The following is a 14,232-nucleotide window of genomic DNA, read 5'->3' on the forward strand; positions in this document are numbered from 1 at the left end:
CCTGTATCCTATATTTTTCCCCCAAAGTATCTGCCAACTCCTGGTCAAACATACTTAATGATAGCAATACTGTGGATGAAAAGCCTTAATTAAAAAAAAAGCTTCAATAATTCACATATGACCATATTTTTCTTTCCAATTGCACTATCACAGTATTCCTATTTATAGGAAATCACAGCGTAGGCAAGAAACCTTGCATTAAAATGTTCACAGTATTTTCTGTCAAGCTGATTACATTTATCACAGGAAATTATTTCTAAAATAGACATGTTTCTAAACAGAGGTATCATTAGTAGAAAACAAATCTTTATCTCAGTGTCAACTCTGCACATATTTCAGAAGAGTTCACCCATTTTATGCACTGAAGATTGCTCTGAGCTACAACTGTCCGGTCTTAAATTTATGTTACCTGCTGAAGGCGTTGCTCTTATTATTTCAACTCCTACTGGGAGATCAAGAGGTTGGCTATATACCAGTCTGGAACTCAGAATCAGTTTACTAGCAGTTTGAAGGTTGGCAATTGATGAAGAATGTGGCATGGGGCTCACACTAGGAGAGGTTTCTGGAGAAGAGTCTATGTTCTTCTGTCCAGGGACTGGAAGTAGACTCTCTGATGAAACACCTTCTGAAGCTTTAGCTTTGAAAATAAATTATGAAATTATGAAATATATATAGTATCATCACTATATACATGAGCTAGTATAATATTTTGTGATGATTTAAGAAACATGGTTTCTTAAAAGTGCTCTGGAGACAAGATCAATTTTCAAACTTTTGCTCAGTTACCTTGATAGAATTTTTTTTTAACTATTTTACTCTTTCTTAGCATCAGCAATTACATCACAGGGATATTGTCAGTGAAGAATCACAACATGTAAGATCTAGAAAAAAAACAAGTTCTCTAGCCCAGTATTCTCAAAACACAGCAAAAGCTTGAGGAACTTTTAACATGAAGGTTCTCAGGCCTAGCCACAGAAACACTGACTCAGTTGTTTTGGGGTAGATCCCATAAATCTGCATTAATAAGCAGCCAAGGTGTTTCTGAAACAGACGGGTCATAAATCAAACTTTGAGAAATAACAAGGTACTGCCTCAATAGATGAAGAAATTTAAACTTGGAAAGCTTAATGATTTTCCGTAGGTCATAAAATTAGCTAGCGGTAAAGAAGACACTAAAATACCAGCCTACTAACTATCAAGTGCTGAAACAAGATAATAAACAAGATCTCAAGAACATATAGGGCTTCCCTGGTGGCGCAGTGGTTGAGAGTCCGCCTGCCGATGCAGGGGACACGGGTTCGTGCCCTGGTCCGGGAAGAGCCCACATGCCACAGAGCGGCTAGGCCCGTGAGCCATGGCCGCTGAGCCTGCGCGTCCGGAGCCTGTGCTCCGCAACGGGAGAGGCCACAACAGTGAGAGGCCCATGTACCGCAAAAAAAAAAACCCAAAAAGCACATATAAAAGTTCGAAACAAATTTAAGATAGTATTAGTTGAATGGCTTTGTAAGCATATTGACCTTGATCTTTGTCCAAAAAGCTTCCAGCTTTCACATTCAGGTGGAGTGTAAATCTCTAAGCAGATTTAGTTATCTGTGCTTCTGCTACATGTAAGAGATACTTTGCATCACATTTATTTATTTGTATGTCCATCTCCCTCCCCCCATTAGACTATGAATTCATCAAGGGCAAGGATGAGGTCTTATTAGCTTTATACATCCCGAGTAGCACCAGAATACGGAGAGATAATAATCAATCCCCTTTTGCTTCTGGTGGATTTTAAATATGTCAATCTCTTTTATAATGGCAGACCACTAAATAAGAAATGTGAAAACATTTTTTGTAAAACAGAATAAGACGACAAACTTGAATCAGTAGTCAGAAGACAGAAATACTACTCCTACTCTAAAACTAACTAGATATGTTGCCTTAAGCAAGGTACTTCATCATCTCTAGCTATTTTCTCACCTGCAAAATAAGGCTGAATTGAATCATTTCCCTTTCTGTAAACCAGGCAATTTTCTAATGCATATATCTCATGCAAAGAAAGAAAATAAGAGCAGGGGGAAAAAGCAAAAGAAAGGCTTTAAAGCCAGAAGACATAATTTTGAAACTTGGTGTGTGACAAACTAGATGTGTCATTTGGTCAAGTTACTTAATATTATTCCATTAGTAAACTGAGGGTAACATCTATCTCACATATATAAAGTACCTATCTCAGTGCCTGGTACCTAGAAGGTACTCCAAATGTTCCTTCCCCACCTAAATGTAAGTCTAGTCTATGACTTCACCCTTTGCCAGGATTTTCAACACACTGCTAAATTCACATATCAGCTTTAATGGCAATGTACACCATGTTAAATCTGCTGCACATTTTAGAACCACAAGATAGATGCTTGAGCCCGGAGGAAGATGGCGGAAGAGTAAGACGCGGAGATCACCTTCCTCCCCACACATACATCAGAAATTCATCTACACGTGGAACAACTCCTACAGAACACCTACTGAACGCTGACAGAAGACCTCAGACCCCCCAAAAGGCAAGAAACTCCCCACATACCTGGGTAGGGCAAAAGAAAAAAAGAATAAACAGAGACAATAGGATAGGGACGGGACCTGCACCAGTGGGAGGGAGCCGTGAAGGAGGGAAGGTTTCTACACACTACAAGCCCCTTCGCGGGCGGAGACTGCAGGTGGCGGAGGGGGAAAGCTTCGGAGTAGCGTAGGAGAGCACAGCAACAGGGGTGCGGAGAGAAAAGCGGAGAGATTCTGGCACAGAGGATCGGTGCCCTCAGGCACACACCAGCCCGAGAGGCTTGTCTGCTCGGCCGCCGGGGCGGGCGGGGCTGGGAGCTGAGGCTCGGGTATCGGCTTTCAGTCGGAGCGCAGGGAGAGGACTGGGGCTGGCGGCAGGAAGAGAGCCTAAAGGGGTTAGTGCACCACGGCTAGCCCGGAGGGAGTCCGGGGAAAGGGTCTGGAGCTACCGAAGAGGCAAGAGACTTTTTTCCCTTTTGTTTCCTGGTGCGCGAGGAGAGGGCATTAAGAGGGCTGCTTGGGGAAGCGCCGGAGACAGGCGCGAGCCGCGGGTAAGGCGCGGACCTCGGAGACGGGCGTGGGACCCTGGGGCCGCCGCCGCCGCCGCGGGGCCTGTGTGCCAGCGCGGGTCACTGTCCGCCCCGCCTTCCGGGGGGCCTGTGCACCCCGCCACTGTCGGGGTCCCGGGACACGGGGACGGCTTTCCCGGGAAAGCGCACGGAGCGCCACAGGCTGCTGCAACGTCACGCCGGCCTCTGCCGCCGCAGGCCCGGCCCACACTGCGCGCCCCTCCCTCCCCTCTGCCTGAGTGAGCCAGAGCCCCCGAATCAGCGGCTCCTTTAAATCCGTCCTGTCTGAGCGAAGAACGGACGCCCTCCGGCGACCTACGCGCAGAGGCGGGGCCAGGTCCAAGGCTGAGACCCGGGAGTTGTGAGAGCAGAGACAGGGAAATCTCTCTGTGCAGCCTCGGAGGCAGCGGATTAAAGCTCCACGGTCCATTTGATGTGCCCTGCGTCTGTGGAGTGCATGAATGGACAGCGAATCATCCCAAATTGAGGAAGTGGACTTTGAGGACAAGATTTAAGACTTTCCCCCCTTTTTCCTCTTTTTACAACGAATTATCTCAAATTAAGGAGGTGGACTTAGCAAGATTTCAGACTTCTCGCCCTTTTCCTCTTTTTACAACGAATTATCCCAAATTGAGGAGGTGGACTTGGAGAGCAAGATTTTTGATTTTTCCCCCTGCTCTCTTTTTGTGAATGTGTATGTGTAATCTTCTGTGTAAGATTCTCTCTGTATAGCTTTGCTTCCACCATATGTCCCAGGGTTCTATCGGTCCGTGTTTTTTTTCAATAATTACTTTTTAATTTTAATAACGCTACTATATTTCATACTTTATTCTATTTTACTTTACCTGCTCTTTCTTTTTTCCCTACCTTCCCTTCCTCCCTCCCTCCCTCCGCTCCTCCTTTCCTTCTTTCTTTTTCTTTCCTCCCTCCCTCCCACCCTTCTTCTTTCCACTTTTTTTTTCTTTCCTTCCTCCCTCCCTCCCTCCTGTCTTTCTTTCTTTCTTTCCTTCCTCCCTCCCTCCCTCCTGTCTTTCTTTCTTTCTTTCCTTCCTCCCTCCCCCCTCCCTTCTTCCATTCACTCTTCCTTTTGCTTTCATTCCTCTCTCCCTCCCTCCTTTCTTTCCTTCTTTCTTTCCATCCTTCCTCCCTCCCTCCCTCCTTTCTTTCTTTCTTCATTCCTTCCTTCCTTTCTTCCCTTCTTCCTTTCTTTCCCTCTCTCTTTCTTTCTTCTACTAATTCTTTCTTTCTACTTTTTCTCCCTGTTATTCTGAGCCGGGTGGATGAAAGGCTCTTGGTGCTGCAGCCAGGAGTCAGTGCTGTGCCTCTGAAGTGGGAGAGCCAACTTCAGGACACGGGTCCACAAGAGACCTCCCAGCTCCACATAATATCAAGCAGCGAAAATCTCCCAGAGATCTCCATCTCAACACCAGCACCCAGCTTCAGTCAACGACCAGCTATGCCAAGCAACTAGCAAGGCAGGAACACAACCCCACCCATTAGCAGAGAGGCTACCTAAAAACATAATAATGCCACAGGCACCCCAAAACACACCACCAGACGTGGACCTGTCCACCAGAAAGACAAGATCGAGCCTCAACCACCAGAACACAGGCATTAGTCCCCCCCACCAGGAAGCCTACACAACCTACTGAAACAACCTTAGCCACTGGGGACAGACACCAAAAACAACGGGAACTACGAATCTGCAGCCTGCAAAAAGGAGACCCCAAACACAGTAACATAAGCAAAATGAGAAGACAGAAAAACACACAGCAGGTAAAGGAGCAAGATAAAAACCTACCAGACCTAACAAATGAAGAGGTAATAGGCAGTCTACCTGAAAAAGAATTCAGAATAATGATAGTAAAGCTGATCCAAGATTCTATTTCCAAGATCCATAATCTTGGAAATAGAATAGACAAAATGCAAGAAACAGTTAACAAGGACCTAGAAGAACTAAAGATGAATCAAGCATCGATTAAAAACACAATAAATGAAATGAAAAATACTCTAGATGGAATCAATAGCAGAATAACTGAGGCAGAAGAACGGATAAGTGACCTGGAGGATAAAATAGTGGAAATAACTGATGCAGAGCAAAATAAAGAAAAAAGAATGAAAAGAACAGAGGACAGTCTCAGAGACCTCTGGGACAACATTAAACGCACCAACATTCGAATTATAGGGGTTCCAGAAGAAGAAGAGAAAAAGAAAGGGACTGAGAAAATATTTGAAGAGATTATAGTTGAAAACTTCCCTAATATGGGAAAGGAAATAGTTAATCAAGTCCAGGAGGCACAGAGAGTCCCATACAGAATAAATCCAAGGAGAAATACGCCAAGACACATATTAATCAAACTGTCAAAAATTAAACACAAAGAAAACATATTAAAAGAAGCAAAGGAAAAACAACAAATAACACACAAGGGAATCCCCATCAGGTTAACAGCTGATCTCTCAGCAGAAACTCTACAAGCCAGAAGGGAGTGGCAGGACATAATTAAAGTGATGAAGGAGAGAAACCTGCAACCAAGATTACTCTACCCAGCAAGGATCTCATTCAGATTTGATGGAGAAATTAAAACCTTTACAGACAAGCAAAAGCTGAGAGAGTTCAGCACCACCAAACCAGCTTTACAACAAATGCTAAAGGAATTTCTCTAGGCAAGAAACACAACAGAAGGAATATACCTACAATAACGATCCCAAAGCAATTAAGGAAATGGGAATAGGAACATACATATCAATAATTACCTTAAATGTAAATGGAATAAATGCTCCCACCAAAAGACACAGAGTGGCTGAATGGATACAAAAACAAGACCCATATATATGCTGTCTACAAGAGACCCACTTCAGACCTAGAGACACATACAGATTGAAAGTAAGGGGATGGAAAAAGATATTCCATGCAAATGGAAATTAAAAGAAAGCTGGAGTAGCAATTCTTATATCAGACAAAATAGACTTTAAAATAAAGACTATTAGAAGAGACAAAGAAGGACACTACATAACGATAAAGGGATCGATCCAAGAAGAAGATATAACAATTGTAAATATTTATGCACCCAACATAGGAGCACCTCAATACATAAGGCAAATACTAACAGCCATAAAAGGGGAAATCGACAGTAACACATTCATAGTAGGGGACTTTAACACCCCACTTTCACCAATGGACAGATCATCCAAAATGAAAATAAATAAGGAAACACAAGCTTTGAATGATACATTAAACAAGATGGACTTAGTTGATATTTATAGGACATTCCATCCAAAAACAACAGAATACACATTTTTCTCAAGTGCTCATGGAACATTCTCCAGGATAGATCATATCTTGGGTCACAAATCAAGCCTTGGTAAATTTAAGAAAATTGAAATTGTATCAAGTATCTTTTCCGACCACAATGCTATGAGACTAGACATCAATTACAGGAAAAGATCTGTAAAAAATACAAACACATGGAGGCTAAACAATACACTACTCAATAACGAAGTGATCACTGAAGAAATCAAAGAGGAAATTAAAAAATACCTAGAAACAAATGACAATGGAGACACGACGACCCAAAACCTATGGGATGCAGCAAAAGCAGTTCTAAGGGGGAAGTTTATAGCAATACAATCCCACCTTAAGAAACAGGAAACATTTCGAGTAAACAACCTGACCCTGCACCTAAAGCAATTAGAGAAAGAAGAACAAATAACCCCCAAAGTTAGCAGAAGGAAAGAAATCATAAAGATCAGATCAGAAATAAATGAAAAAGAAATGAAGGAAACGATAGCAAAGATCAACCAAACTAAAAGCTGGTTCTTTGAGAAGATAAACAAAATTGACAAACTATTAGCCAGACTCATCAAGAAAAGAAGGGAGAAGACTCAAATCAATAGAATTAGAAATGAAAAAGGAGAAGTAACAACTGACACTGCAGAAATACAAAAGATCATGAGAGATTACTATAAGCAACTCTATGCCAATATAATGGACAACCTGGAAGAAATGGACAAATTCTTAGAAATGCACAACCTGCCAAGACTGACTCAGGAAGAAATAGAAAATATGAATAGACCAATCACAAGCACTGAAATTGAAACTGTGATTAAAAATCTTCCATCAAACAAAAGCCCAGGACCAGATGGCTTCACAGGCGAATTCTATCAAACATTTAGAGAAGAGCTAACACCCATCCTTCTCAAACTCTTCCAAACAATATCAGAGGAAGGAACACTCCCAAACTCATTCTACGAGGCCACCATCACCTTGATACCAAAACCAGGCAAGGATGTCACAAAGAAAGAAAACTACAGGCCAATATCACTGATGAACATAGATGCAAAAATCCTCAACAAAATACTAGCAAACAGAATCCAACAGCACATTAAAAGGATCATACACCATGACCAAGTGGGGTTTATTCCAGGAATGCAAGGATTCTTCAATATACGCAAATCAATCAATGTGATACACCATATTAACAAGTTGAAGGAGAAAAACCATATGATCATCTCAATAGACGCAGAGAAAGCTTTCGACAAAATTCAACACCCATTTATGATAAAAACCCTGCAGAAAGTAGGCATAGAGGGAACTTTCCTCAACACAATAAAGGCCATATATGACAAACCCACAGCCAACATTATCCTCAATGGTGAAAAACTGAAACCATTTCCACTAAGATCAGGAACAAGACAAGGCTGCCCACTCTCACCACTCTTATTCAACATAGTTTTGGAAGTTTTAGCCACAGCAATCAGAGAAGAAAAGGAAATAAAAGGGATCCAAATTGGAAAAGAAGAAGTAAAGCTGTCACTGTTTGCAGATGACATGATACTATACATAGAGAATCCTAAAGATGCTACCGAAAAACTACTAGAGCTAATCAATGAATTTGGTAAAGTAGCAGGATACAAAATTAATGTACAGAAATCTCTGGCATTCCTGTACACTAATGATGAAAAATCTGAAAATGAAATGAAGAAAACACTCCCATTTACCATTGCAACAAAAAGAATAAAATATCTAGGAATAAACCTACCTAAGGAGACAAAAGACCTGTATGCAGAAAATTATAAGACACTGATGAAAGAAATTAAAGATGATACAAATAGATGGAGAGATATACCATGCTCCTGGATTGGAAGAATCAATATTGTGAAAATGACTCTACTACCCAAAGCAATCTACAGATTCAATGCAATCCCTATCAAACTACCACTGGCATTTTTCACAGAACTAGAACAAAAAATTTCAAAATTTGTTTGGAAAAACAAAAGACCCCGAATAGCCAAAGCAATCTTGAGAACGAAAAACGGAGCTGGAGGAATCAGGCTCCCTGACTTCAGACTATACTACAAAGCTACAGTAATTAAGACAGTGTGGTACTGGCATAAAAACAGAAAGATAGATCAGTGGATCAGGATAGAAAGCCCAGAGATAAACCCACACACATATGGCCAACTTATCTTTGATAAAGGAGGCAGGAATGTACAGTGGAGAAAGGACAGCCTCTTCAATAAGTGGTGCTGGGAAAACTGGACAGGGACATGTAAAAGTTTGAGATTAGATCATTCCCTAACACCATACACAAAAATAAGCTCAAAATGGATTAAAGACCTAAATGTAAGGCCAGAAACTATCAAACTCTTAGAGGAAAACATAGGTAGAACACTCTATGACGTAAATCACAGCAAGATCCTTTTGGACCCACCTCCTAGAGAAATGGAACTAAAAACAAAGATAAACAAATGGGACCTAATGAAACTTCAAAGCTTTTGCACAGCAAAGGAAACCATAAACAAGACCAAAAGACAACCCTCAGAATGGGAGAAAATATTTGCAAATGAAGCAACTGACAAAGGATTCATATCCAAAATTTATAAACAGCTCATGCAGCTCAATAGCAAAAAAACAAACAACCCAATCCAAAAATGGGCAGAAGACTTAAATAGGCATTTCTCCAAAGAAGATATACAGACTGCCAACAAACACATGAAAGAATGCTCAACATCATTAATCATTAGAGAAATGCAAATCAAAACTACAATGAGATATCATCTCACACCAGTCAGAATGGCCATCATCAAGAAATCTACAAACAATAAATGCTGGAGAGGGTGTGGAGAAAAGGGAACACTCTTGCACTGCTGGTGGGAATGTGAATTGGTATAGCCACTATGGAGAACAGTATGGAGGTTCCTTAAAAAACTAAAAATAGAACTACCATATGACCCAGCAATCCCACTACTAGGCATATACCCTGAGAAAACCATAATTCAAAAAGAGACATGTACCAAAATGTTCATTGCAGCTCTATTCACAATAGCCCGGAGCTGGAAACAACCTAAGTGTCCATCATCGGTTGAATGGATAAAGAAGATGTGGCACATATATACAATGGAATATTACTCAGCCATAAAAAGAAACGAAAATGAGCTATTTGTAATGAGGTGGATAGACCTAGAGTCTGTCATACAGAGTGAAGTAAGTCAGAAAGAGAAAGACAAATACCGTATGCTAACACATATATATGGAATTAAAAAAAAAATGTCATGAAGAACCTAGGGGTAAAACGGGAATAAAGACACAGACCTACTTGAGAATGGACCTGAGGATATGGGGAGGGGGAAGGGTAAGCTGTGACAAAGCGAAAGAGAGGCATGGACATATATACACTACCAAACGTAAGGTAGATAGCTAGTGGGAAGCAGCCGCATAGCACAGGGAGATCAGCTCGGTGCTTTGTGACCGCCTGGAGGGGTGGGATGGGGAAGGTGGGAGGGAGGGAGATGCATGAGGGAAGGGATGTGGGAACAGATGTATATGTATGACTGATTCACTTTGTTATAAAGCAGAAACTAATAAAAAAAATAAAATAAAATAAAATAAAATAAAATTTCACACAGAAAAAAAAAGAAAAAGATAGATGCTTTATGTCAAAGCTAAAGATAGCATATGATTTGTTTGCTTCTACTGTAATCTTACTTTTTGTGACCTTTTACTGCTGTCACAGAGTAAGCAAGGCAACTCTACACTAGCCCAGACCTGAGGGGAACTGCAGTGGGATACTTTCTTCATAAGCAGGGGGACAGAAGGCATCACATGATTCCTATCCCACCACAAGGATCTGTTGCTACCTCTATTAATCTCTTCAGAACCATTCCTGGCTCTGTGCCCAACTCTAGAAAGTACTGTATTCTCTGGTGGGTTAAGAATTCTCTTCCCGGAGGGTATTATGCTAAGTGAAATAAGTCAGACGGAGAAAGACAAGTACTGCATGGTTTCACTCATATGTGGAATAGTTTTTAAAAGTAGTAAGTGAACAAACAAAACAAAACAAAGACTAACACATAGATACAGAGAACTGATTGGTGGTTACCAGAGGGGAAAGGGGGTGGGGAAGGGCAGAATGGGTAAAGGGAGTCAACTCTATGGTGACAGATGGAAACTATACTTTTGGTGGTGAGCACACTGTACTGTATACAGAAGTCAAATTAGAATGCTATACACATGAAACTTATATAATTTTATAAACCAATGTTACCTCAATTAAAAAAATAAAAATAAAATTCTCTTCCTGACAAGCTTTTTTTTTTTTTTTTTTTTTTTTTTTTTTTTTTTTTTTTTTTTTTTTTTGTGGTACGCGGGCCTCTCACTGTTGTGGCCTCTCCCGTTGCGGAGCACAGGCTCCGGACGCGCAGGCTCAGCAGCCATGGCTCACGGGCCCAGCCGCTCCGCGGCACATGGGATCCTCCCAGACCGGGGCACGTACCCGTATCCCCTGCATCGGCAGGCGGACTCTCAACCACTGCGCCACCAGGGAGGCCCTCCTGACAAGCTTTTATCAATAGATCCCTCTACCCTTGCATTCCTGTGGAACAACATGTAACGCCAAGAATTAATACCAAAGGCTTTGAAATTTTTTTTGGATTCCTCCTACCACAAGAAGATTAGGCTCAACTAGGCACAGGTAAAGGTTCTATTGAATCATTTGGCTTTTCCAGTCCCAGTTCATAGCCCAGTTAGAACTGCTATTTACACAGTTATGTGATAATGTGGATTACAAAGAGAACAAAAGACATATACATTATTATTTCTCTGTATTAAATGTTTAGCGTGTATAAAATCATTAAAATTATGTAACCATCGGAAATAATAAAATATTTTCAAAACTCAAATATTTTGGGCTAATCAGTTTAAAGTAGATTCAGTTTGATATGGCTAACTATGCATTTCTTCATTTAAACAAGAATCTCTCAAAAAGTAAGTTTGTTTTAAAAAGAAAGATTCATAATCAATTTCTGTACTTCATATTACAGATCTTCTAATTTGCTAAGACATCAATATGAGTATGTAGAGCAAAAGCATGGCTGAAATATTGTTTTTAATCACTGCTGCATTTCCTAACATTCTACAAAACCAGTTCCCCCTTTGAACGGCAGATGCTCAATCACATTTTCTAAATAGCAAATCTCCTTCTTTTAGTGATGCTAAAGCTAATGTGCATGGTATCAGATGGCAGTGTGTACTAACCAACAAAAAAATACAATATTAATTCTATGGGCAAAACTGATTTATAGAGACATGGTATCTAGAACAGAGTCATAATAGGCATTTAATAAATACTAATTAAAAAATAAATCAATCTAACTTTTTTTTTCAATATGTCTAATGTGCCCGTTGACTGGTTTGCTTTTAGATTAACCCATTTCATTAATGATTTATGGCCTTGTAATTAGAAGTTTGGCCTATACATACTTCAATTCAGCAACTCAATTTACAGTTCACTGGATTTTCATTTTAAAGAATTAACCAACCTAAAGCATATCCAGTAAAATGAATTTATTTCGTATCATCTCTACATAAAACTGTAATATAATTACTTACCTAAACATGCCTGTACAGATTTAAGATGAAGGTGCCACATATGGAGAACAGAGCAATTATTGCTGTCCTTTTCAATTACTACTAGAAAGAACTTTTCTGAAAATGGTGGTGGTCGATATCCTATTGTTAAAGGAAAAGAATATTTAAGTTAACGTGTTTCTATAGGGTTAAGAGAAAGACATTTTAAACAAAATCTCTTGATATGTATAGAAGTTGGGAGGAAAGGGAAGAATAGATGTATAGAAGCAGTTTTATATAACTTTTGTGCTAAAAGTTAGGTGGCTATCAAAGACTAACAGGGCTACATCAAAAGTACAAAAGTGAACATGAAGGGATACCTATTGGTCAAAGATGGGACAATTTGAGCATCAAAGAATAAAAGTGAATACAATTTATTAAAACTCATTGAGTTCATAAGAATACCAAAAGAGAGAGGGCACATAAGAAAAAAAGGAAAGGAAGGACAAGAGGACCAGAAGGAAGAACTGAAAGGAAGAGAGAAAGGAAGAGAAAGACACAGAGAATGCAAGAGCAAGAGAGGGAGAAAAAGAACAGGAGCAAGTCAGCCTCACTGGATGACCCCTGAAGTAACTGGGGCACTAACTCCTTAATTGGAAAATTGGCAATTAAATGGAAAGAATGAACTAAACATGTATCCTGCTTTTTCTGTAGGTAAAATAGCATTTTTTTAAAAAATTAATAGTTATGGGTGGAGGGCCAATGATGGTGGTGCAGGAAAGACTTTTTAGAAAATTTATGCATTTTTTATGAAAAGACATTATTTGTGAACATAATATTCCCTATTGACAACTGCATTTTTCATATATGAAAATGAGATCTACAAAGGACAACAAAAACTTTCTTTAAAAATGAAAACCTATACATTATATGAAATTATGGGTGTGAAACTTTTGAAAATTGTGAAGCAGTATAGAATTTAAAGACTCTTTCATTCGATAAAAAAGGAAGGAAGGAAGGGAGGGAGGAGAAAAAGGAGAAAAAAAAAAGAAGAAAACCCATAATGGAAACTCATTGGCAATGAGCACTGCTAAAACTCAAACTGTGGCCTCTAAATACCATGCTCCATTGAAAGGAACAGTTTGGAGGGATGACTCCATTCTTGCAAAGGCTATCTACAAGATAAGCCTGGAATATCTTGCTGTGCCTGAAAGAAAGGAAACTATCAAAAATAATGAGGTTGTGTCAAAAGGACTCAGGACCAACTTGAAAGGGTCTTCACTAGCCTAATACAGGACAATGCAAGCATTAGAATTATGACTGCAAACTGACTGAAATATGCTAAGTACATAAAAGTTCATGACTGATAGGAGTATATCTTTGTATGTGTATTATTCTTCAGTAGTTTTTCCAAAATGGGTTCATAATGATTCACAAAATAAAAAGAAAGACAACAACAACAATAAATTCAGCCATAACCACTGGCAGCAACCTGGGCACAAACTCCTTTGAAATCATCAATTAAAGGGAAAGAACTAAGCACTTACTCTCGCTTTCCTAAAAATAACTCTATTTCAAAATAGCCAAAAAGCTGCCATTGATAAGGGAAAGCTTTTCCTTACAAATGCTTTCCAGCTAATAAATAAATGAGAACTGATAAAACTAGAAAATCACACTTGTGCAATCCTTAATGAAATAATTGAATGGAAAGCAACAATATCAATGGAAGAAACCATGAGATAATAGATTGCTGGCAAATTTTACACTGGTGCCACCAGGTGAATTTTCTGAATCTTAGCATCACTAAAAATGAGACATCCTAACATTATATTCTTTCTTATGACCTTCTATGATGAACAAAGCAACACCTAGGAAGTTGAACCTGGGTCAAATCAGGTCTACAGAGGTAATTTGCACTTTACAGGAAAAATTTTAAATGACGTCACAAGTAACTGGTCAGAGAAATTCCTATAAAATAACTCTCTCTAAAACAAGTCTGTGGCATGATAAGAGTATAAAGGGGGATTACTTTAGCTTAAAAGACTCTTAAAAAATGAAACACAATGTGTGGACTCTATATGGATACGGATCCAAACAAATTAAGAACAAATAACCCTGACATTTTTTGAGACAATTAAATGAAGTAAATCTATGGACTAATTATTACAGAATTCTGAGAAATTTTGTTATTTTATCAATGTGATAACAGCACACATGTAAGAAAGTCATTTTTAGAAATGCATAAAGTACACAGGAGCAAAACAACATGATGGCTGAGTTTGCTTT

General features: G+C 39.5%; 1 protein-coding gene across 9 annotated transcripts in view; it reads right to left on the reverse strand.

The window, feature by feature from the left end:
- The window catches only part of DMXL2 (Dmx like 2), a gene marked incomplete at both ends in the record, with an annotated part of 175,883 nt that overhangs the window by 73,167 nt on the left and 88,484 nt on the right, over positions 1-14,232 (reverse strand). For 7 of the 9 annotated variants that reach the window (XM_079701337.1, XM_079701335.1, XM_079701338.1 and 4 more), the window contains 2 exons: positions 410-637; positions 11,989-12,108. In XM_079701337.1, the coding sequence (XP_079557463.1) occupies positions 410-637; positions 11,989-12,108 (348 nt within the window). The remainder of the gene's footprint in view (positions 1-409; positions 638-11,988; positions 12,109-14,232) is intronic. The other 2 variants (XM_079701342.1, XM_079701341.1) reach the window with 1 other exon arrangement.

Source organism: Hyperoodon ampullatus (assembly GCF_949752795.1).
Source record: "Hyperoodon ampullatus genome assembly, chromosome: 3".
In the NCBI taxonomy this organism is placed as follows: domain Eukaryota; kingdom Metazoa; phylum Chordata; class Mammalia; order Artiodactyla; family Ziphiidae; genus Hyperoodon; species Hyperoodon ampullatus.